Here is a 24,566-nt window from a genome sequence, read left to right as displayed (position 1 = left end):
AAAAAAAAAAAAAGCTGCAAAAAAGCAATGTGTGAACAATAGCCTTAACCTTGTGGTGGACTACATCCAAATGTGGACATGTGAAGCATTCAGTCAAGTGCAAATACCAATTATACCTCTGTGATCATTTTACAGCGCACATCAACTCCCTATCTGGCTGTGACAATGACATTTGACCTACAGTGTAACCTCTTCTGTCTGAGGTTGTAATTATATCCTATAATATCCCATAACTGCCATAACTGCTGTTAGACTTATATGGCAGTGTGCATTAAATAACAATGACGGGACCTCCCTGTAAGCTTATTATAGACTAGATGGTGGCCCGATTCTAACGCATCGGGTATTCTAGAATATGTATGCGGCCGACCGTGCGCAATCAGCAGAACGCTGTTTAAATTTGGCGCCAAAATCGCTGATTGGTCACGGCCGGCAACCGCGACTAATCAGCAAAACGGTGTTTAAATTTGGTGGCAATATCGGTGATTGGTCACGGGTGGCGGCAATATCGGTGATTGGTCACGGGTGGCGGCCGCGACCAATCAGCGAACTGTGTTAGTGAGGACCGGAGAGCTTGTTTAAATTTGGTGATAAAATCGACCAATCAGCAGAGCGTTGTTTAAATTTGCCGGCAATCTCGCTGATTGGTCTCGGCCGGCCGGCGGCTGAGACCAATGAGCAGAGCGGTGTTTAAATTTGGCGCCAAAATCGCTGATTGGTAGCGGTCGCCGGCGGCCGCGACCAATCAGCAGAGCGTTGTTTAAATTTAGCGCCAATCTCACTGATTGGTCGCGGTGGCCGACCGCGACCAATCAGCAGAGCGGCGTTTAATTTGCAGCCTATATCGCTGATTGGTCGCGGCCGGCGACCGCGACCAATCAGCAGAGCGGCGTTTAAATTTGCCGCCGATATCGCTGATTGGTCGCAGTGGCCGGCCGCGACCAATCAGCAGAGCGGCGTTTAAATTTGCCGCCCATCTCGCTCATTGGTCGCGGTGGCCGGCCGCGATTAATCAGCAGAGCGGCGTTTAAATTTGCCGGCCATCTCGCTGATTGGTCACGGCCGGCCACCGCGACCAATCAGCACAACGGCGTTTAAATTTGCCGCCCATCTCGCTGATTGGTCGCAGAGGCCGGCCGCGATCAATCAGCAGAGCGGCGTTTAAACTTGCCGCCCATCTCGCTGATTGGTTGCGGCCGGCCACCGCGACCAATCAGCACAGCGGCGTTTAAATTTGCCGCCCATCTCGCTCATTGGTCGCGGTGGCCGGCCGCGATTAATCAGCAGAGCGGCGTTTAAATTTGCCGGCCATCTCGCTCATTGGTCACGGCCGGCCACCGCGACCAATCAGCAGAGCGGTGTTTAAATTTGCCGCCCATCTCGCTCATTGGTCGCAGAGGCCGGCCGCGATCAATCAGCAGAGCGGCGTTTAAATTTGCCGCCCATCTCGCTGATTGGTCGCGGCCGGCCACCGTGACCAATCAGCAGAGCGGCGTTTAAATTTGCCGCCCATCTCGCTGATTGGTCGCGGTGGCCGGCCGCTACCAATCAGCAGAGCGGCGTTTAAATTTGCCGCCCATCTCGCTGATTGGTCACGGCCGGCCACCGCGACCAATCAGCGTCGTATTAGTGTGGGCCCGGGAGTGGCGCTGCTTGTGCGGCTGCGTATTAGCGAAGACTGGGGAGCGGCGCTGCCTGTGCGGCTCCTTCTGCTGCGAGAAGCCGGGAGATGAGCGGTTGCTCGCAGCAGAAGCATCCCGACCGGCGGCGCCGCTCCCCGGTCCTCCGTTCACACTTGCTGTCGGGAGATCAGCGGGCCAAGCCGCTGATCTTCCGACGTTAGCCGCATGGAGGTCAGTGGCGCCGGTCGGGGTAGTTGTGCTGCTAGCGCCGCTCATCTCCCCGCTGCATCGCCGCTGACCTCCGTCCGCCAGATGAGCCGCTAACGGCCGCCATCTTTTTTCAGAAATCCCGCGGCGCTGATTGGCCGCTGCCGGACCAATGAGCGACGCAGGATTTCCAGGACAGACAGACAGACGGGATAAGACAATTATATAGTAGATAATGGGGTAATCACACTATCATGACACTAATTGGGGACCCGATTCAGTTGGATTTGTGTGAATTTTTGCCCATGTCCTTGGGAGCAGACAAAGAACTTTACCAGCTCCTTTATATTTTTGGAACTGTTTTTTAACACATTTTATGTATGCTCTTTTTTTCTTGTACTTTTGTATACTACTAAGGCATAAGCTTAAGGAGCTTTGCCTATTTGCCATCATTAATATACTGTGCTTACCAAATCTGCGACATTCGCCTTATTTCAGACCCTTTTTCTGGTGTTAAAACCTCAATTTCCCAATTCAATGCCACACAGGAGAGCTCCCCTCCTCCGCCCGCCTGTATTTCGGTATGTGATGAAAGGGGATGACTGTCTGACTCTTTTGTGTCTCTGCATCAGACATATAGGAGATACAGGCTGAGCCAGCCCCCTTTGTCATGTCACCAGAACACAGGAATGAAAGCACTGGAGTACTCCGCCTGTGTCGGAACGAAGGTAAAGTACAAGATTCTAGGTCTACAAGAGGGGGTTTGAAATTGGACTTATTAACTAAAAAATATTAGTAAGTTCAAATTGTTTACACTTTACATTTAAAAAATTAATCTTTCTTCCGTTTTCTTTGTCTCTTTTGGATAATCACATTTACTCCATTCCCTTAGTTTGAAATAGTGCCCCTAGTCATTTAGCTATCAGTTTCACTTCCTATATTTATGGCCTATCTACAAATATAAGTAGTGGTAAAACTCTGTTAAAGGGAACCTGTCAGCAGGATTTTGCTAAGTAAACTACAGTCAGTGTCATGTTGGCGCTGTTACACTGATTAAAATGATACCTGCCATGAAGAAATGTCTCCCTGGCTGTCTGTCTCTATGATGAGGAACATACTGGTGCTTCGGGGAGGCCTGTGGGTAGGTCTTTTCTTGCTGTTCTGGTCTAGAGAACTAGGATAAGACCCTGGCTACAGTCCTGCCGCAAAGCACAAGCATATCATTAACTCAGAACTGCAAACACTGATTACACAAGAATCACAGGAGAGATTTCTTCACCTCAGGTATCATATTAATCAGTGTAACAGCGCCAACATGACATTGCCTGTAGTTTACTTAGCAAAATCCTGCTGACAGGTTCTCTTTAACCTGGCTAGAGCCATAGTAGCCACGGAAGCTGTTGTGAGTCCATAGGCTGAGAAGGTCTGCTCTGGTGCTGGAATGCATCTTCCTTTTGATGGTAAATCTGCTACATGACATCATCATTGGTCCCAGGAGGGATTTTAAAAAGCTGTTGTCCAAAACCAAAATCTCTTTACACACTTAACCAAAACACTTTAAGACTCATTCTTTTATGATTATACCCCATAAATGAGTGATCCTGTGTTTTCTGTGAGAGAGACCAGACTCAACTGGCAGAGGCTTATCTCACAGAGAACAAAATGACCAGCCATTAGAAATCTGATGCATCTGATCCCTGTGTCTCCTGAAATCATCTGTTGGGCAAGAGTTGGGAGGACCCAATACATTGACTCCTTGGCTGATCCCATCAATATTGGTGGTTCCAGCCAACATTAGTCTGCTGTGTATGGGGCCCACTAGACAAACATCCAAACACACACCGGATAGTTGCTCTTCATTAGCCATGAGCTTCCCTGCTTTGATCTCCATATTCCCTTAATAGAGCATAAGGAAAAGGCATGGCTGTAACAATTTTCCAGCTGTTAAAGGGGTTGTCACATATTGCAGCCGTGCTCCCGGCCGCCAATGGAGTATGCGTGATACAGCTCCTCTGTCAGTTGAGACGGATCAGTATGTCTTCAGTCTGCAGCCTGTACTGACACATGACTAGGACAGACTGCAGTTTAAATTATAACAGAGACTCAATTTTCTCTCATTCTTGAAAGTGAATGACATTGAAGTATGTAATATATGCACTTCCATGCCTTGGCTGCTATCAATGGATTATTAATAGTTGTTTGAGGAATGTTCTGTCACGCTGAATACACTTGGGCACGCAAATCATCAAGATCCACTGATGGTAGCGCTCTTTGCAATTGCAGACTAATGACATCCCAGATGTGCTTAATGCCATAGTAGCCTGTGTAGGTCATGCAAGCTGCTTACAGTAGCAAGAGCAACATGTGGCCTGGTGTTGAAAAATGGCTCCTGGGACACTTTCACATTGGCCCCATCATAGTATTGCCTATATGGTGTCTAGACCGGCTATAACTCCGTTAAAGACAAAAGCAGGACTCAATGCAGAAGAGGATAGACCTCCATTCCAGCCTCCATTGAGGGCGGTGGTGTAAAGTCAATGGACATCTGTAGCTGAAAGTCTGGCTTATAGCCCATTGTAGTGCAAAGACCTTCTGATTGTGTAGACATTGTTTGATGGCTTAGGCTCAGTATGTGACATCTAAATTCTCTTGCAGTACAGAATGGATAACTTCACGCCACTCTTTGAATCTGTTGAGACTAGGTAGGCAATGCCATGAAGAGGCCTTCAGGAGGGAATATCTCACCAGTCCTACTCTGGGGTCATGGTGTGACATAATGTACGGTAGCTGGACCCCTCCAGACTTCATTCCAGTTGCACTAACAGTGTTGGAACCAGTTTTAGGGCCATTTCTCCAAAGTGTCCCACAAGTCGTTTTTGAACATGATGCCAGGTTGCATGTTGCTTGTTTTACTATGAGCTGCCTGCGTGGCCTAAATGTGCTACCGTGGCCGGCAGCATTTTCAGATTTGTCTCCCATTGAGCACATCTGGGACATCATTGATCGATAATTGCAAAAGGAGCTGCCAGCAGTGGATCTTGATGATTTGTGTGCCGAAGTGCATTCAGAGTGGTGGAAGAAGCCTCAGACAACCATTAAAAACCTCTCCGATAGCAGCGAAGGTGTGTCAGTGCATGTATTTTTGCACGAGGCATTCATACTTGATACTGAATAAATCAAGACGTTTAAATAAAAAAGTTTCCAGTTTTTTCAACATTTGCATATCGTTAACATGTCTATCACACAGAGAGAGAGGGGAGAGTGAGGAGAGAGTACAGAGAGTGAGGAGAGAGAGAAAGGGGAGTGAGAGAGAAGAGAGGGAAGTGTAAGAGAGGAGAGAGAGAGGGGATAGAGAGGGGAGTGAGAGGGGAGTGAGAGGGGAGAATGAGAGAGGAGAGAGAGAGGAGAGAGAGAGAGGAGAGAGAGGGGAGAGAGAGGAGAGATAGGGGAGTGTGTGAGAGGAGAGAGAGGCAAGAGGGGAGTGTGAGAGAGGAGAGAGAGAGCTGATAGAGAGGAGACAGGCGAGAGAGAGGGGAGTGAGAGAGAGGAGAGAGGGGAGTGAAAGAGAGAGACGGGAGTGAAAGAGAGAGGGGAGTGTGAGAGAGGAGAGAGAGGTGAGTGAGAGGGGAGTGAAAGAGAGAGAGGGGAGTGAGAGGGGAGAGTGAGAGAGGACAGAGAGAGGAGAGAGGGGAGTGAGAGAGAGGAGAAATAGGGGAGTGTGTGAGAGGAGAGAGAGCAAGAGAGAGGAGAGAGGGGAGTGTGAGAGAAGAGAGAGAGCTGATAGAGAGGATATAGAGAGGCGAGAGAGAGGGGAGTGAAAAAGAGACGGGAGTGAGAGAGAGGAGAGAGGGGAGTGAAAGAGAGAGGGGAGTGTGAGAGAGGAGAGAGGCGAGAGAGAGAGGAGACAGAGAGAGGAGAGGTGAGAGAGAGGAGAGAGAGAGGGGAGTGTGAGAGAGAGGAGAGAGAGGGGAGTGTGAGAGAGAGAGAGGAGAGAAATGGGGAGTGTGAGAGGAGAGAGAGAGGAGAGAGAGAGGGGAGTGTGAGAGAGAGGAGAGAGGGGGGAGTGTGAGAGAGAGGAGAGAGAGGGGAGTGAGAGAGAGGAGAGGTGAGAGAGAGGGGAGTGTGAGAGAGAGGAGAGAGAGGGGAGTGTGAGAGAGGAGAGAGAAATGGGGAGTGTGAGAGAGAGAGGAGAGAGAGGAGTGAGAGAGAGGAGAGAGGGGAGTGAGAGAGAGAGGAGAGAGAGGAGTGAGAGAGAGGAGAGAGGGGAGTGAGAGAGAGAGAGGAGTGAGAGAGAGGAGAGAGGGGAGTGAGAGAGAGAGAGGAGTGAGAGAGAGGAGAGAGGGGAGTCTGTTATCAGACAGTTAGGCTTTCAGGTCTGATCAGTTGGATCATGACATCTGAACATTCCTGACCCATGATCTCTACTACCTAACATCACAATATATAATAATAATAATAATAATAATAATAATATTTATTTTTATATAGCCCCAACATATTCCGCAGCGCTATACATACATTATCAAGGCTATACAAGCTGCACTGTTAGGACAGTTTTTGTCATGTAAGTCTCCCCCTACAAGCACACGCTGTAATACTGGGTCTCATCCATCCCCTTCAGCCTGTCCTGGTGACATTGGTGCCGCTATTACGATATCATTATTTACCTCTATATTCAGTTTTCCGCACGAGAATCCTCCAATGTTCTCTCTGCTGTCACTGGTCTTTGTTTACACTTCAGTATCCATGGAAACCGTTCGTCAGCAGAAAGCTTTCACATGCGTCTATAGATAGAGCTGTTTTGTAATGACGTCATCAATCTGCGCGCTGGTGTCGGGTTCCCGTGAAAGCTGGACGGCTCCTGGTTGTGGTGAGTGAGAGTCCTGATCTGTGTACAGTGTTACAGAGCGGCTCCATTGTCCGTGCCCGACTCTTCCCTGGTGACTGGGAGGTCACACGGCGCTTCCACCACATCCTGTGCTGTGGGATCCGGAGCTCTGGGTGTCAGCTCTGATGGCGGCGCAGATTCTCTTGTACTAGATCTCGATGCGTCTTCCCCTCCTCTGATAGATCGGGCTTCATCATGTCACCTAAATTCCCCAGTCTCCAATGCACTGGATGGTAAGTTCCCCATTATATAATAATGATCATCAGCTTCATTTCTTGTGGCACCAACAAAGATTGTCAATTTCTTCTCCACAGTATAAAACGCATCCTGATGAGGGGCAGTTCACATGGAGGTTTTCTTGTGGATTTTGCAGCTGATCCGCTTCAAATACTTTTTGAATCCTCCTAATTTTCATTTCTGTGGGAAATCTACACTGCTGCTCTCACAGGGGGGTTTTCGCCAACAAAGGAAAAAATTCTCTGGGGTAAAAAAAATAAGTGATATATCCATAAGGCAGATTCCTTGTGAAATCCACCTGAAATTAAAGACTGTAAAAAAAAAAATAAAAAAATAAAAGCACGGAAAGAACATCACATCTGAAATCCTCATAAAAAACTCATGGATTTCTCCTGTAATCCACATTGTATTTGTCCACCTCAAAAAAGTCAGTGTGAACATGGCATAAAGAGGTATCCAGAACTTACAGGCTGGTAGTTGCCCGTGGAGATATCTCCCGGCTCAGACGATGACTTTCCTGCTTCTCTTGACCTGATGTCCACAGAGCAGCTCTGCTCTTTCGACTGAGCGTCAGTGCCGACATCATACTGATCGACAGCTGGCTCCCTGCAGTTAGGCACCAAGGAACCGGTTGTCAATCAGCATGACATTGCCAGAGACGCCCCATTTATAGAGCAGAGTGGAAGAGCAGTTGCTCTGTTTATGTGACGTCACCAGAAGAAGGAGAACGCAGGCAGGAGGCCTGTGACGGCACTGAACCGGCACGGATCGGCTCTGGGCTGAACAAGCAGGTAGTTAACAACAACCTGCCTGTAAGGGCTTAGCCCAATAGGAAAAATATCTAAGTCCCAGATGACCTTCTTAAAGGGAACCAGTAATGCAATTAACTTGCAGACATGGGGATAATCTGAAGCAGTGGCATAACTAGAGTCATATGGGCCATGGTGCAAAATTTAGACCTGCCCCCCAGCCCCCTTCATGTTGGTATGGGCCCTTGTAGTGTTCTAAATCATATAAGGACATACATGTTACCCCCTTCTCCCGTTATGAAGTAACGTACCCCATCCTGGAATATATTTCCCCATCCTGGTATATATGACCCTCATCCTGGTATATACTATATGTCCCCCATCCTTGAATATATGTACCCCTTCCTGGTACATATGTCCCTCATCCTGGGCCCATCCTGGTATATATGTTCCCTGTTCTGCCACTGTTCTTTAACTCATAAAAAAATAAACAATTATATTCCCCTTCCTCCATTCCCACAAAGTGTGTTGTCCTCTTCTGTAGCCGGAGCAGAAGCTAGCGGCTGACTTCAGGCTGCAGATGATGTCACTGCCATGTGCTGCCAGTGACTTGCTTGCCTATGTCACCTGACGGAATCTGATTGGCCGGCGGCGTGTATTGCCTTGCAAGGACCTGTCCATGGACACACATCCAGCTGTAATATGCGCTGATGACGGAGGGCGGACTCAGTCTTTTGTATTGAAGCATCTAATGAGCCTGTGTAAAGGTCATTGTGAAGGGAGGGGGAGCAGGTCAGCTGTGACATCGCTTATTGTGATTTGTGAATCCTGTGTTATCAGCTGTGTATTTTGGCGTTACCTGTCATTGCAATCCTGCATGTGATAACAATGAGGCCCGTGTGAAAAGTGTAAGATTTCTATTTTTTTTTTAATGCAGTTTAATATGAAAAAAATAACATTTAAAAAAATATACTTAACCCATTAAACGAAGAGAGGGAGCCTCAGTACAAGTCTTTATTAAAGAGTTTGCTACACATAAAGAACATCTAGTAGAGGAACCGGCCTCGCAGTCTGTACGGTAGCAGGATGGTAAGTCCACATAATGCCCAGAGACCTTCAGCAAACATCGGTTGTTTCAAAATAATCTGAACTTTCTGCCCTTGGATTTCTGATTATTGTGCAATAAGACTGTTTGTTGTCTGTCTTGTGCGCTGCCTGTTTCCTTACTTCTTGATGTCCATTTCTGACTTTTACTTGTAACCCCCTTATCTCCATATGATATAGTAATACTTCATGTTAGGTGCCGAGGTATTTTTTTTTAATTGCAAAATACTGGAAGATTGTTTGAAAATGTTAGTGTTATTCTCATTTTATTAAATGGAAGGATTTTTAATTTTCTTTGCTGCTTGTTGCCTAGGTTACCGGCCACCATTGCAGTCTTATCAGCAGTGGACAGTCACCTATTTGTAATGACTGCTCTGAAGCTGGCCAGATTCATGGAGGCAACTATTGCCTCCATATCCATCAAGCTTCAGCTCCCCTCCCCTGCTGTAAAGCAAAAGTTCCTTTCTTGCAGCATTGGAGAGCGCACAGTTCGGGCCAGTGGCGTAACCATGCTGCTGGTCAAAAAGGTCAGTCAGGAGCGCACCAAGCCCGTGAAAGCGAAAAGTCGGGAGATAGAGGAACGTTGGGGTTCTGAAAAAAGTAACTAAAATCATAACTGAACCCAAAAATGTCTACTAGTTTATTATGTAAATGTCTCTTTGTCTTGTATAAAGACATTCACATTCATACAGCAGTCTATGAACGCAGTCTACATAGCCTCCAATGTGATAAAATGCACACTGGAGAGAATTAAAGGGGTTATCCAGTCCTGTCCACAGAGCGGTGCCAATGACGTTCCTACTCCATAAACGCACCACAACACGTGCATGAGTGGCAAGGAATCGGGCACATGTCCTATTGTAGTAAACAATACATTGATTCTTCACAGGTATGTGGGATCATAATGAGCAGATCTGGATGGCATTGGATAACTCATTTAAGGGGTTGCTCTAGGAAATAACCCTGATGGCCTAATTTTAATGGAAATTTTAACCTCAAGGGTTCTTCCACCGATCAGCAGTAAGAAGAAGCTACAGCCATGTTGCATCCTCCATGTCTGTACTATTGTATCCGGTACTGTAGTACCAGATCAGTGGCGTCTTCCATCGCTGATCGGTGAGGGCACAGATAAATGTATGGTTGTATGTGAATTATTAGGGGTCAAGTAAGTAATACGTTCCATTTTTATATTTCAGACCCCTATGATCTCCTCCTCAACATGGGAATACAAGGGTTTATGACCTTCGTGTCCTCTCACAGTAATTTCTTCCAAGAGTTAAAGCTGAAGAACACAAAATTAATCATAGATGGTAACAATCTGTACCACAAATTATACTTTGATTCTGGCTTGGATCTTGTTCACGGCGGGGACTATGACAAATTCACCGATGTCCTGAATAAATTCTTTGAAAGTTTGTCTGTATGCAGCATACAAGCCTATGTCGTGTTCGATGGCGGCTGCGACATATCCAATAAGAAACTGGAAACCCAAAAGCAGCGCTTCAGAGAGAAGATTAGGATGGCACAAAGCCTTTCACATGGCAAAGGTGGCAGTGTGCTTCCTCTGCTGAGCCGAGAGGTGTGCATCCAGGTCTTGCGAAACCTCCAAGTGCCCTTCGTCCAGTGCTTCTCAGAGGCTGACAGGGAAATTGTTGCCCTTGCCAATCTGTGGAACTGCCCTGTACTTTCCTTTGACAGTGACTTTTGCATCTTTGATTTAAACGCTGGATATTGCCCCCAAACTTCCTTTCACTGGAAAAACATTGTGTCTGTGAAGGACACTCGTGAGTGCTACATTTCAGCTCGAAGTTTCTCAGCTCGGAAACTGTGCCAATTTTATAATAACTTGAATATGGTTTTGTTACCGCTATTTGCTGTTCTGACCGGCAATGACTATATCAGCTTGCCCATTTTAGAAACGTTCTTTAGTAAGGTCCATTTACCAGTAGGCAATGCCAGTCATGGTGGGCGAAGACACACGCGAATACATGGCCTACTGAACTGGTTGTCTAGATTTGCAGATGTGGAAGAAGCCATGGAAAATGTTCTGAATCAGCTGAGGATTAATGACCGTGACTCGGTCAGGCAGCTCCTGTATTCTGCCATGGAAGAATATAGCCTTTATGACACTGTAAACCTTGAGCAATATTTTTTAAGAGGTTTATATATCTGTCCAACCGCAGTGAAGCTCAACCTCCCCGAGTGGGTGCAGCTTGCTTTGGCAGGAGGTGAGCTGTCTCCATTGCTGAGTGATGCTTTGGTGTTGAGAAGAGTGTTCCTTCATGCTCAGGTCGAAGACATTAAGAAGTCATCTGCTCATTTAATTACAAAACCAGTTCGTAAATTGATCTATGCACTGCTCCTAAATACATCCCGAGATAAGGCTGAAAGAAGGAAGGAACTCCGTGTTCAGGAATTCGAGAGACTGGAGACAAATGTAAGGAGATCCATGGTGGAGATAAGTTCTGATATCAGTGAAGACTTCTCACTTTCTAAACTTCCACAGGTAAGACAGTAAATATTGGATCAGACTACCACTTGTATAAACATCAGTCGACTGTGTGGATACATCTACATTTTTAATTTATCTTTTTTTGAAGAATGTAACATCTACTAATATGAGCGCCACTGCATTTAAGGAATTGTAAAGTTTCATCTTCAGGAGCACACTACTCCCCTGTCTATTGGCGCCCTGTTTGCCATGACATAGTGCTCTTCTGAAGATCAACAGTTTGGACCAATGGTATAGTTGCACCACTGGCCTGGACTGTGCACTCTCCGATGTTACAGCAACCTTGGAGAAGTGCAGGGGCACTAAAGCTGGCTGGATTGTGCAATCCTGATGATTAACAGTTTGGGCCAATGGTTGCACCACTGGCGTGAACGGTGCTCTCCCGAATGCTGCAGCAGCCTCGGGGGAGCACAGGGACACTAAAGCTGGCTGCATTTTGTGCTCCAGCAATCTCACCAGCTTTAGATCAGTTCTTTAAAAGCTCTAATAAAAATATTCTCTAACCACTGCGCATGCTGTATGAAAAAGAGAATGCGCAATGCTTACAGATTCTATGAAAAAGAGTCTGTAAGCACTGCGCATGCTTTATGAAAAAAATTCTCTAACCACCGCGCATACTCTATGCAAAAGAATATGTAAGCACTGCGCATGCTCTATGAAAAAGTCTTTCATAGAGCATGCGCAGTGCTTACAGACTCTTTTTCATAGATCAAGCACAGTGCTTACATTCTTTTTCATAGAGCATGCGCAGTGCTTACAGACTTTCATACAGCAAGCGCACTGCTTAGACTCTTTTTCATATAGGATGCGCAGTGTTTACAGAGTCTGTAAGCACTGCACTTGCTGTATGAAAAAGAATGTAAGCACTGTGCTTGATCGATGAAAAAAGTCTGTAAGCACTGCGCTTGCTGTATGAAAAAAGTCTGTAAGCACTGTGCTTGATCGATGAAAAAAGTCTGTAAGCACTGTGCTTGATCGATGAAAAAAGTCTGTAAGCACTGCGCTTGCTGTATGAAAAAGAATGTAAGCACTGTGCTTGCTGTATGAAAAAGAATGTAAGCACTGTGCTTGCTGTATGAAAAAAGTCTGTAAGCACTGTGCTTGATCGATGAAAAAAGTCTGTAAGCACTGTGCTTGATCGATGAAAAAAGTCTGTAAGCACTGCGCTTGCTGTATGAAAAAGAATGTAAGCACTGTGCTTGCTGTATGAAAAAGAATGTAAGCACTGTGCTTGCTGTATGAAAAAAGTCTGTAAGCACTGTGCTTGATCGATGAAAAAAGTCTGTAAGCACTGCGCTTGCTGTATGAAAAAGAATGTAAGCACTGTGCTTGCTGTATGAAAAAGAATGTAAGCACTGTGCTTGCTGTATGAAAAAAGTCTGTAAGCACTGTGCTTGATCGATGAAAAAAGTCTGTAAGCACTGTGCTTGATCGATGAAAAAAGTCTGTAAGCACTGTGCTTGATCGATGAAAAAAGTCTGTAAGCACTGCGCTTGCTGTATGAAAAAGAATGTAAGCACTGCGCTTGCCGTATGAAAAAAGTCTGTAAGCACTGTGCTTGATCGATGAAAAAAGTCTGTAAGCACTGTGCTTGATCGATGAAAAAAGTCTGTAAGCACTGCGCTTGATCGATGAAAAAAGTCTGTAAGCACTGCGCTTGCTGTATGAAAAAGAATGTAAGCACTGTGCTTGATCGATGAAAAAAGTCTGTAAGCACTGCGCTTATTTTTACAATCACTTTAAACCATCATTGAAGTTGAGAGAACCCCTTTAACTTTAAATATTTCCTTGCTCTCAAGATTATACATTGTACAGAAAGGGACTCCCTCCTGTGGCTGTGTCGTACGCTGACAGATGGCCAGTGCTGCAGTGGGGAAGTCCATACATTGCGTCACTCCTGCACCCTGGTGTGTACAGTTTACTCCTGGAGTGGCGCAGTAATATTTGTATAAAACCAACCTTTGTTCTGTGGACGCTACAAGAAGATTTTTGGACAACTACTTAAAATTACTGTGCAATTAGCTCTCCAGCATGGTTTAGTAGGATGGATAAAGAGGAGGAAGTTGTATGGAGACAATGAGATTATGCTTTTATGATAGTCAGACTTGTATACTCACACTCAGTTAAAGGGACATTCTAGTTTCAACAAATAAATGTTATTCTTTGCAGAATACAAAGTTATTCCCTTTTCCAATATACAGTTTTTCTGTCTTAATCTGTTGCTGTTTTTGGGATCTTTGCTTGCTTCTTTAGAAACCTTTATTATTTAATTGTCCTGGTCATGTGGCTTTGGCCATTATCGAGTCGCGCATCTGTGTCTCTTGGAAATAACAATAAAAGTTTCTATGAAATGACTGCAAGCAGAGATCTTGACAGCTGTGAGGAATCGATAGAAAAAGTATATTGGACAATTATATACCTGTTAATTATACAAAAACAGATGTATACATGTGAGATCTGCGCAGCAATGATTTCCATACCTTTGATTGATCTGATTGCACTTCTACATCTTTACTTTTCAGCTTCCATTTGAGACGCGCTTACAGCTTCTGCTGCGGGGCCTTGATTTGAAGATGAAGGATCTGGAGGTTGTGCCGCCTCCCTATAGACTTATCCTGGCCATAGTCTGCTACTGGAGCAGACGCGCAGAACCCAGAGTAAAGCCGCATCACGTAAAAGCGCTGATCACGGGAATGGTGTGTGGGGAAGCGGGCAACGCTCATAATAAACCAGGCAAGAAAATGTTTCTTTTCTCTACAAATGACTTTAATTTCAATTTCCGAGTGTCTTTATCTTACCAAGACTGGCACCCCCTGAATCCGGGTTTAGGGGGTGTCCAGATGTATGTAAGCAGACCCTATGCAACGGCGCTCTGCAAACATATACAGGAATTCCATTATTACACGCGTAAGACCATGAGGTTCTTAACCAGCGGATCATCATGTCTCATGCGTTAAGTATGTACTGAGATGTGAGTCTTAGGCCATGTGCCCACGTAGCGTTTTTACGGCCGCGAAAACGCCACTAAAACGCTTGTAAAACAGTCTGCCATGCAAAGCAATATGAATTCGGATGTGCTGTGCACTTGATGCGCTAATTAGCGCGCCGAATTCGGATTGCGTTGCAGAACGCAGCATGACCATTTCTACCGCGATTACGCCACAAATTCGCGGCCATTGAGGAACATTGAAACGCAGAAAACCCGCAGGTATATGTGGATTTGCTGCGTTTCAATTAAATTCAATGGCCGCGAATTTGCAGCATAATCGCGGTGCATGTGGTACCCGGGATGAAGAGGAGACTACAACTCCTCTCATCCCGGCTACCACGAGGTGAAAAAAAAGAAATAAAAAAACCCCTGTATATTCACCTCTCCGGCGGCGTCCTCTCTCTTCGGCGTCCTGCGGTGTTCTGCCAGGACCTTCGCTGACGTCATTCAGTCAGCTGATGGTCACGCGACCACTGACGTTAGCGGTCAGGTGATGGTTGTGTGACCATCAGCTGACTAAATGACGTCACCGCAGGTCCTGCCAGTACACCGCGGGACGCCGATGAGAGAGGACAGCGCCGGGAGGAGACTGGAGAGGTGAGTATACAGGTTTTTTTTATTTTTTACTTTATAATTCTTTTTTTTTTTTTTTTTTTTACTAAAGGTGCAGCATTTAAAGCATGTAAGTTGGTCACACAATATAAATCCGTGCCGGTTGCATGGATTTATATTGTGTGACCAACTTGTCAAGCACTTTTCCAATTGATGCTCAAAATCGCTTGGAAAAGTGCTTGAAAAAACGCATGCGAAAACGCTGAAAAAAATGCATGTAAAATCCGCATGTGTTTTTTTCTGCCAGAGAGAGGCAAAAACGCTCTGTATCAAATCTGCTACGTGGGCACATAGCCTAAGGCCTCATTAAGATTTGTCTCAGATTATTATTTATTATTATAGTACCATTTATTCCATTGCGCTTTACATGTGAAAAAGGGGGTATACATAGCAAAAACAATTACAATAATCTTGAACAAAAACGCAACGGCAAACTGGTACAGAAGGAGAGAGGACCCTGCCTGCGAGGGCTTACAGTCTACAAGATACAGTCTTCTCAGATACAAAAAATGGACCAATTTTCATCAATGTTTTCAATCCAAATTTCATCAGTGATTTTCTCATTTACTAAGCAAAACGAAAAAAAAATTGCAAAGCTTCTCCTCAGCATTACAGTGTTAAAAAAAAAACACACAGACAGCACACGGACATACAGACTTATGTGGATGATTTTAGATTAATAATCCAGATCAAAAACAGCCATGTCCCCGTGATTTGATGAGGACCACTCTGTCCATAAAAAAACCCTTATGGGCGTGAATAGCTGCATAGACTATAATGGGTACATGTTCTAGCTGTGAAAAAATATCTTAGAACATGTATGTGAAAAACGGTCGCCTGAATGAGGCCTAATGGTTGGACCTGGGAACCTGCTTTATGGTATGTTCAATACAGGAGGATAAGCTGCAGATTGTCTTACTGGATGTGTGAGCTAAAAATCCAGTTGCTGCTCCATTTACCTATCCACTTAGCGGATGGGTGCAAGAGCTGGCTATTACTTACATGCACCAGTTTGTTCCATAAATCAGACCAGACTAGTGCACGCTGCGATTTTTGGCACGTAGACCTGAGGTCCTAATAAAAAGAAAAAAAATAGCCCCTTTGCACTTGCACATAAGCTAACATCGGTCCGTTTCCCACATGGACAGCACAGGGCTGAGAATGTATACTTAGCCTTAAGGCTTATGCAGAAATCCATGCAAACTGATCCAAGAACAGAGCGCAATGCACGGACTGGCCGCGGGTCTCCCTACTGGAGCGTGACCGCTTCCTGTATTTCTATGAGGCTGTCACACTCAGTTCAGGAGAGCCGCAGCCAGTCCATGCATTGCGCTCCGTTCTTGGATCAGTTTGCACGGACGTCTGCATGGGGACTTAATCAAATGATATCTACATGGAGAGGAAACAATCTGCAGCAGAAATTGATTTGCAGCGTATATTTTACAAATGAATTGACATGCTGTAGATTTTCACTATTTTTCAATGAATTGATCAAATTTGAAAAAAAATCTGCCTGGAGCATTTGTCAACTTATTCTGGAAAAGTTTTAAAATTAACATTGGATATTGATATTTGACCAATTTGTGTTTTTTTTTTTTCTCAGATGAAGATGAAGAGGCCCTGGCATCATTGTGTGAGCAGATCAAGAGGATGCAGACAGAAGGTGCGCAGCCCAGAAGACTGATCCTGGAGGACATGCATATATTGTGTCAGTGGCAGTGCTGTCTGCAAGTATTCATCTACTTCAACCAGCTTCTCTCCACACCACTGCCAGAGCCGGACATCACAAGGTAATTACCAGGCTCAATGTATGCTGCTACTAAAATAACATACACTGGCGCCTCAAGAACAGATAAAACGGCTGCTGGAGGTTAGATGGGCACCTGTGTAATCCGAGAGCAGACTATAAAGTGAGACCTGTGTCAGTACAATCCATGTGAGCCCTGTAACAACGTCGTTCATAAATATACAAAACTATGACCTATAGGACATAGCGGACACAATAAGGTCTCACCGGGGAATGGAGCCGCTATCTCCAAGCTGGATGCAGTAAAATATGATCCAAAAGATTCAGTAATACAAATAGCAGTTAAAAGCCCCATTGTAATGGCAGATGTGTGGTCTTCTTACCAGGGCGCACCGGCCGATAGCATCCCTGGAAACCACGTGTATGAAGCCCATTCATCTATGCCCATGTAACAGGCTATATGTGGGTCACACCAAGACAACCCTTTTCTAAAGAATTAAGGAACCGTTTAGCAACAACAAAAAGGGTTTTGGGGGCCATCCGCTATCTTATCACTATGCAGAAATCTGTATATTGGTACTTTTTTCGGGCTACAACCAGTTCAGAGAGGAGGGAACTATTTGAATAAAATGTCCAGAATTGAATCAAATTGGATTATCATTTTAAATACCTTAGCTCCTAATTGCTTAAACCATGAGATCTGTCAGATGGACCAGAAATGGGGAATATGTTTTATACCTATGCATACCTTGTATTTGGTAGTAGTGACCGAGTTAGTATATAACCCTACTCACAAATTAGTGTTTGGTTGATAGTGTCGAGTGGGAGTACTTATGGGCTGTTTTGAGAAAGATGGGATTTGGTGCTGAATTTCGAGCCTGGGTGCAACTTTTATATAGCAATCCGGTAGCTCGGATTAGAATTAATGGCAATCTTTCTGGTAACATTGAAATGGGCAGAGGCACGCGTCAAGGCTGCCCGTTGTCCCCCCTACTATTCGCCCTGGCTGTGGAGCCGTTGGCTGTTAAGCTTCGTTCCAGTAGCGAAATACAGGGGTTCTGCTACAAAACACTGGAGGAGCGGGTGGCCTTATATGCTGACGACCTTCTGTTGTTACTGGGTGACACGGAGCAATCTCTGATGGCGGCTATGAATCTAATAACGGAGTTTGGAGATTATTCTGGCTTGCGGATGAATTGGGACAAATCAGTCCTTATGCCGGTTGATGGTTTGTCTCAGAATACGAAGGTAGGGAGTACCAGCTTGAAGGTTGTGCGGGAATTCAAATATCTCGGAGTTAGAGTGACCGCATCTATCGGAGATTATATTCCTTTAAATTTACTTGAGTTGCTTGCCAAGTTTCAACAAAAGGCCAATACTTGGAGTAAACTTCCCTTATCAGTGGTAGGTCGAACTAATCTAATTAAAATGGTGTTAATGCCCCAATTATTATATATCCTTCATAATTCACCTGTTTGGATCCCCATGAGAATATTTTATAAGTTTCAGGCATTGTTTCGAGAGCTGATCTGGAAAAAAGGGGTGGCCAGAATTAGTTTGAATACACTTCAAAGGCCCAAAGATCAGGGGGGGACTAGCCGCACCTAATCCATGGATATACTTTCTGGCCTCTCAGACTCAACAGCTCAGGTTGGTTCAGGGGAACCTGGATAAACTGATACGCCTACTTTCACACAATCTGCCGATTATCTCCTTTTTAGAAACAGGAATCTCGGGGTGGGATGCTAGGCGACACCTCCCGACCCTAACACTTATGGGGAAAACGTGGCAGAAAATCAAACTGCTGTTGGGAATGAAAGGCTTTACCCCGTTTACTCCGTTGTGGCATAATGCGGGCCTTCCAAGAATTCCTGGATAGAATGCGTCTTTTATTAAGATTAGAAGAGGGAGTGTACAAAAAAACGGAAGGCTATACGTAAATTTGACAATCTGGGGTAAATGGAGCATGTTTCATGGTCATTATGTCATGTCTAATTTAAATATCACTTGAGATTGAAATGTTGTGGTCTCCCATATTCTGTATAACTAATTGCTGATTGTCGGATGCTATGCTATATATCCTTGGATCAATTTATCAATGCCTTAATGGTCAAATAAGCTATATGATAGTACACGGTCTGTAATAACAAAATTTGCTCTTGTCATATGGTTCTTGGGGTTGTAATGGGTGGGGGGAAGGGGAATGGGTGGGTTTTGAGAGGCACTACCAGCTTGGTGATGTCTCACTGTTGTTTATTTGTAATGTTGAAAATATTTTAATAAAAAATATCTGATTAAAAAAAAAACAACAAATTAGTGTTTGGAAAATAGATTGGAAGTAGCACTCCATTGGAAACCCGTGAAAGAAGTGGACTTTATTCACACAGATGCATGCGACAATTCAGCTCCTCATTTGTCATTTCTCAGACAGCCTTGTTATTGTATAATATAGACATCTACTTTTAATTATATACTATAAAGTTGTATTCAATGTTTTTACACACATTTTTTTAAATTCATATTTGTTTCATTGACCATAGGTCATACTGTTAGTAGTGAGTTTAGTTAATCATGAACGCCCAGATCCCATCCAGGTTTTTGCGCACTACCATCTGTGATCACTGTTCATAATCGTTAAAAGGAAGATTAAACCCACAAGCGACTAAATCCTGATGAAGCCGTGCTTGGAGGATAGGAGTGGTGATCTAGGAGAAGAGTGAATATGCATTCTCTTTAGTAGCGGGCACACAAGACAGCTGAGCCGTGGCACTGTGCGCACGCCATTAAAGAACAGGGATATTCACTCTTCTCTCCACACCGGGACTATGTGCGTGGAGTGAATATCTCTGCAGGTCACCTTGGCGTCTGAGAGCCCATGGCAGTGACGTCATGCGCAGCTCAGAGGCGAGCTGCTGCTGGCCGAACAGAATGCCATGCAGATCAGGATTGGGGTTGAGGGGGCCATGCAGATCAGGATTGAGGGGGCCATGCTTACCCTATGTGCAGGGCATTGCAGTAGCTTAGTTAGCTGTTAGTGGTCGTAACCATGGATACCTAATGCACTATATGAGTGGTCGTACATATGGATACCTAAGCTACTGCAATGCCCTGCACGTGGGATAAGCGACATAGCGAATCAGAAGAACTATCCAACATTTCTAATTGGAGGTATTTGCTATTATTATTATTATTACTACACCTACTACATATTGGGATAGGATCTAGGAGATGGGAATACCCCTTTAAGTACAACTAAGGCCTTGATGATCCTGCTACCCCACATCTTGAATTGCAATGAACCCATCTGCATGATGGGTTTCTCACAGTTGACCAGGGTGGCATCATTTTTATTCACACCAGTGATAAATCCCCTAAACAAAACAAACCTGTTACTAAATGAAGGAATTTATTAGTAATGACCATTTTTAGTTTTTTCTTAGCAAACGCTTAAAAATGGATCTAAATTGACTTTCATTTGTGACGTCCTTCTCTTCAGACTTTACAGCGGCTCTCTTGTGTACCACCTTACTCAGAAGCTAAAGGCGTCATCCTCTGCGGAAGACTTCTTTGTATCCTGTCCATGGCTGGAGAAGCTGTACCGGGACTGCATTCATGCTGTAATGTCCACCATCCCTCAGGAGCACTTCCAGAGTCGGACTAATAGGCCATCAGGCAAATCAAAGAAAAAAGGAAAAGCAGGCAATAAAGGGGTAAACCCCCAAATAGTTAATGTGCTGGAAAATCAGCCACAGTGTGAATTCAGCAACAAATTTGCAGGCCTGTTATTGGAAGACTGACCATGTTTCCTTAGTGGCATGGAAAGACTTATGGACTTCACAACTGGCCACAAGAAAAAAAGTCATTTTATTTGCTGTGCATTTTTAATTTAAATTAACCTATTTATGGATACCAGATCCCATATGTACAAGGTATAGGTTGGAGGGATAACCGGGATTCAAACAGTATCTAATTTACGAAATCTCATCTATGCGCTGCAGAGAAAACCTGCTGTATTTCTGCTGCAAATTTGCAATGTAAAGATTACAAGGGAAAGGAGCAGAGCAGGTGAGTCGGGGTGGAGCTGGGCTGCCAGGGACTTTATAGTGAGTAGAATTGTAGTTCTAATGATGACTCATGCAGGAAAAAGTGACGTCTTGTTTCTACATAGAGCTTTGAAGGATTCAGCTAGTCTGTTCTAATCACGTGATGTTATAGATGTAATGGAAAACAGAAGAATTAACTGGATAGAAGAGCAAAATGAGCAATTGTACATGCACAGAGCTATATAATATGATGACTACGATATACAGGTGCATCTCACTAAATTAGAATATCACCAAAAAGTTAATTTATTTCTGTTCTTCAATACAAAAAGTGAAACTCATATTATATAGAGTCATTACAGAGTGATTTATTTCTGTTAATGTTGATGATTATGGATTACAGCCAATGAAAACACAAAAGTCATTATCTCAGTAAATTAGAATACTTTAGCTTGAAAAATGTTTTTAAAATCTGAAATGTTGGCCTACTGAAATGTATGTTCAGTAAATGCACTCAATACTTGGTCGGGGCTCCTTTTGCATCAATTACTTCATCAATGCTGCGTGGCATGGAGGCGATCAGCCTGTGGCACTGCTGAGGTGTTATGGAAGCCCAGGTTTCTTTGATAGCAGCCTTCAGCTCGTCTGCATTGTTGGGTCTGGTGTCTCTCATCTTCCTCTTGACAATACCCCATAGAGAACTATGGGGTTAAGGTCAGGCGAGTTTGCTGGCCAATCAAGCACCGTGATACTGTTGTTTGTAAACCAGGTATTGGTACTTTTGGCAGTGTGGACAGGTGCCAAGTCCTGCAGGAGAATGAAATTTCCATCTCCAAAAAGCTTGTCGGCAGAGGGAAGCATGAAGTGCTCTAAAATTTCCTGGTAGACGGCTGTGCTGACTTTGGTCTTGATAAAACACAGTGGACCTACAGCAGCAGATGACATGGCTCCCCAAACCATCACCGATTGTGGAAACTTCACACTAGATCTCAAGCAGCTTGGATTGTGTGTCTCTCCACTCTTCCTCCAGACTCTGGGACCTTGATTTCCAAATGAAAATAGGAACTCTGGGACCTTGTGAAGTGTGTCAATGACTGCCTTTTGGACATCTGTCAAGTCAGCTGTCTTCCCCATGATTGTGGAGCCTACTGAAACAGACTAAGGGACCTTTTTAAATGCTTAGCAAGCCTTTGCAGGTATTTTTTGTTAATTATTCTAATTTACTGAGATAATGACTTTTGTGTTTTCATTGGCTGTAATCCATAACCATCAACATTAACAGAAAACACTTGAAATAGATCACTCTGTTTATAATGACTCTATATATGAGTTTCACTTTTTGGATTGAAGAACTGAAATAAATTAACTTTTTGATGATATTCTAATTTTATGAGATGCACATGTATTAATAGGATAAAAACTTTGATGGAAGTGGTTCTTTAATTTTTTATTTTTCTCCTGCTTCGGGTTTTGAAAAACACTTGGTGGGGAAAAAAAATAAAGTCACTTCTTTGATGCGGCTCGTATAGAATCCACTCCAAACTGGGGACTGTCCAATCAAAAGGCTGCAAACATCCCTTGCAGCACTTAAGACACTTTGGCCATTATGTATCTATACCAGGGATGCACAACTCGTGGGCCACATGGGGCCTGACGCCTACAGCGCTGACCAGAAACAGCTGATCGCAAACCTTCGCTGTCTGTATCACTGCAGAACACTGGGGGCAGGCTACTACCGAGCTGCTCAGTAACCAATCAGCGCTTTCCTTCACTGAAGAGGAGAGCACTCATTGGCTAACTCAAGCTTTTATCAGTGGCAGAGACTCTGTGAAAGGGTAGCGCTCTCCCTGGTATTAATAAAAAGCACTGATTGGGATAGGAGCCTCGCAGTAACCAGTCACATATCCCAGCCGGATAGGAGCCTCTGCAGGGAAGGAGCACTCATCTGCTGCTGTAAAGGAGGGATGTTCCTCTCCTCTTTGTATGTGGCCCTGTTTAGTATGTTGGACTCCCCATTCTCCAAAATGGGATGGAGCTTAAAGTGCTTCAAGGTAGGACTTGGAGATCCTGTAAACATGTATGCAGGGCTGGGACCATGGGTAGGCACCTGCCAAGGGCACTACCTCCTTGTCTCCCTGAGGAAGGTGCAATTTGAAGAAGAAAAAAAATTGCAGGCATTCAGCAATGTGGCCACCTGGAACTTTCCTCCAGATGCAGGCGTGCAGGAGACATTGGACGGCCCGATGACATCACTGCATGGCGCCGTCCAGCACCCACTGCTGAACCAGACAGAAGAATAGACGAAGTCTGCGCTGGACGGGAAGCCTGGATTTGGTGAAAAAAAAATTTTGCCAATAAATGTGGGCTATCATATCATATGGGAGACTGTGGTGGACATTATACTGTATATGGGGGTTGTGGTGGACATCATACACAATATATGAGGGGCTGTGGTGGTAACCATACTATATAATGGACTATGGTGGACATACTGCATGGGGGAGGAGGGGCGGGGCTGTGGTGCATACACTGTATGGACGGCGGTGTGTGTGTGTGTGTGTGTGTGGGGGGGGGGGGGGACGACAACTGTAGAGAGGGGTATAATTTGGAGGGGGTAATGTGGTGGGCAGTATGAGAGCATAGTGTGAAGGAGCACAGAATGGATATGGAGAGGGACCGCGTGAAATGCGCAGTATGGAGAGGTTAGCATGGCGGGGGGACGGGACAGGGTGGGAATATAAAAAGTGTAAGGGAAAACAGTGGAGAGTAGACAGACATGGTATAGGCCGTGGCCGTAGTTCATAAAGACAGTCGGTGTGATTATAGCTGATAATGGCAGACTGTGTGGTCATAGCTCAAAGGCAGACTGGGTGGAGGTCATATACCATAGGAGGCTTATTTAGGGCATAGTATGGACAGATATTATGCAGAGGGCATTTCAATTACTCTTATTTTTAAGGGTACCGTGGGGGGATGTGCTGCAGAAGACCAGAGAAGAGGGAAATCTGCAAAGAAATGGAAACGAAAAGAAATTACTCAGAGACGATGTCACCTATAAGGTACCTGGATGTAAATGTTTACTTGTTGACACTGACTCTCATCAATACTGTGGTTCCTGTATGGTTCACAGTTTGATAATGATTGATAACTCCCAGCATCTCCTTACACTTTTTAAGGAAATACTGACAGTTGTATGTTCAAATGTATCTATAATAGGGTCAGTTTAGTTTCCATTAGGGTATCTGCCAAACGCTGGACACTAATTGGAAACAATCAGCCCCCATTGTTGTTAAGCTATTACTTTCCATGACTGTACTTGGGTCTGACATTTAAAGGGACTCTGTCAGCACAGAATGACTGTTCAAACCAACTACAGGCGCTTGGTGCTTCATTGGTAGGGCCAATCATTTATATATACCTTTGTACCTGCTTGGCTTCCATTTATCTCCACTCGTCTTGAGCTCTATCAAGCCAGAGTTGATCAAAGAAGAAGTTGTTGGGAAGTTGTATTTAAATGATTGGCCCCACCATGAAGCGCCAAGCTGTGGGACTTTGTTTGAAGAGTCATTCTGTGCTGATAGAGGCCCTTTAAAATCTAGGATGTCAGGGATGAATATCTCCATTGGTACTTGGTATCGTATAAATCAGGGGTCCTCAAACTACGGCCCGCGGGCCACATGCGGCCCGCAGAGGACTTTTATCCGGCCCGCCGGGCTATGGGCGGAGGAGAGGAGAGCGGTGTCAGCGCCCACCCTTCTCCCCCGCTTGCTCAGGGCCCCGTCAGGCGGATACTTACCTCTCCCCGTGCCTCTGCAGATCCGCTGTCTTCCTGCTCTGCGCTTCCTGTGACGTCTCA

The 24,566-nt window shown here is 44.8% G+C and overlaps 2 protein-coding genes across 4 annotated transcripts in view; one reads left to right on the top strand and one right to left on the bottom strand.

Moving 5' to 3' along the window:
• Positions 1 to 6,903, bottom strand: part of NEK11 (NIMA related kinase 11) — a 405,201-nt gene extending 398,298 nt beyond the window's left edge. For both annotated transcript variants that reach the window (XM_073678085.1, XM_073678084.1), the window contains exon 1: positions 6,497 to 6,903. The gene's annotated coding sequence lies outside the window, so the exon portion shown is untranslated. The remainder of the gene's footprint in view (positions 1 to 6,496) is intronic.
• Positions 6,578 to 23,253, top strand: ASTE1 (asteroid homolog 1). Of its 2 annotated transcripts, none has more exons than XM_073678082.1 (5): positions 6,578 to 6,699; positions 10,004 to 11,313; positions 13,842 to 14,052; positions 16,524 to 16,710; positions 20,164 to 23,252. In XM_073678082.1, exons 1-5 carry the CDS (start codon positions 6,636 to 6,638, stop codon positions 20,462 to 20,464), a joined length of 2,073 nt encoding a protein of 690 aa, XP_073534183.1. In that variant the 5' UTR covers positions 6,578 to 6,635; the 3' UTR covers positions 20,465 to 23,252. The 2 variants fall into 2 exon arrangements, with proteins under 2 accessions (XP_073534183.1, XP_073534184.1); XM_073678083.1 differs by having other exon boundaries at positions 6,623 to 6,950; positions 20,164 to 23,253.
• Positions 23,254 to 24,566: the final 1,313 nt, after the last annotated feature.

The sequence above is a fragment of the Phyllobates terribilis genome, unplaced genomic scaffold (assembly GCF_046119375.1).
Source record: "Phyllobates terribilis strain yellow unplaced genomic scaffold, ASM4611937v1 Scaffold_4__5_contigs__length_816908805, whole genome shotgun sequence".
In the NCBI taxonomy this organism is placed as follows: Eukaryota; Metazoa; Chordata; class Amphibia; order Anura; family Dendrobatidae; genus Phyllobates; species Phyllobates terribilis.
This window is presented reverse-complemented; position numbering and strand designations above follow the sequence as displayed.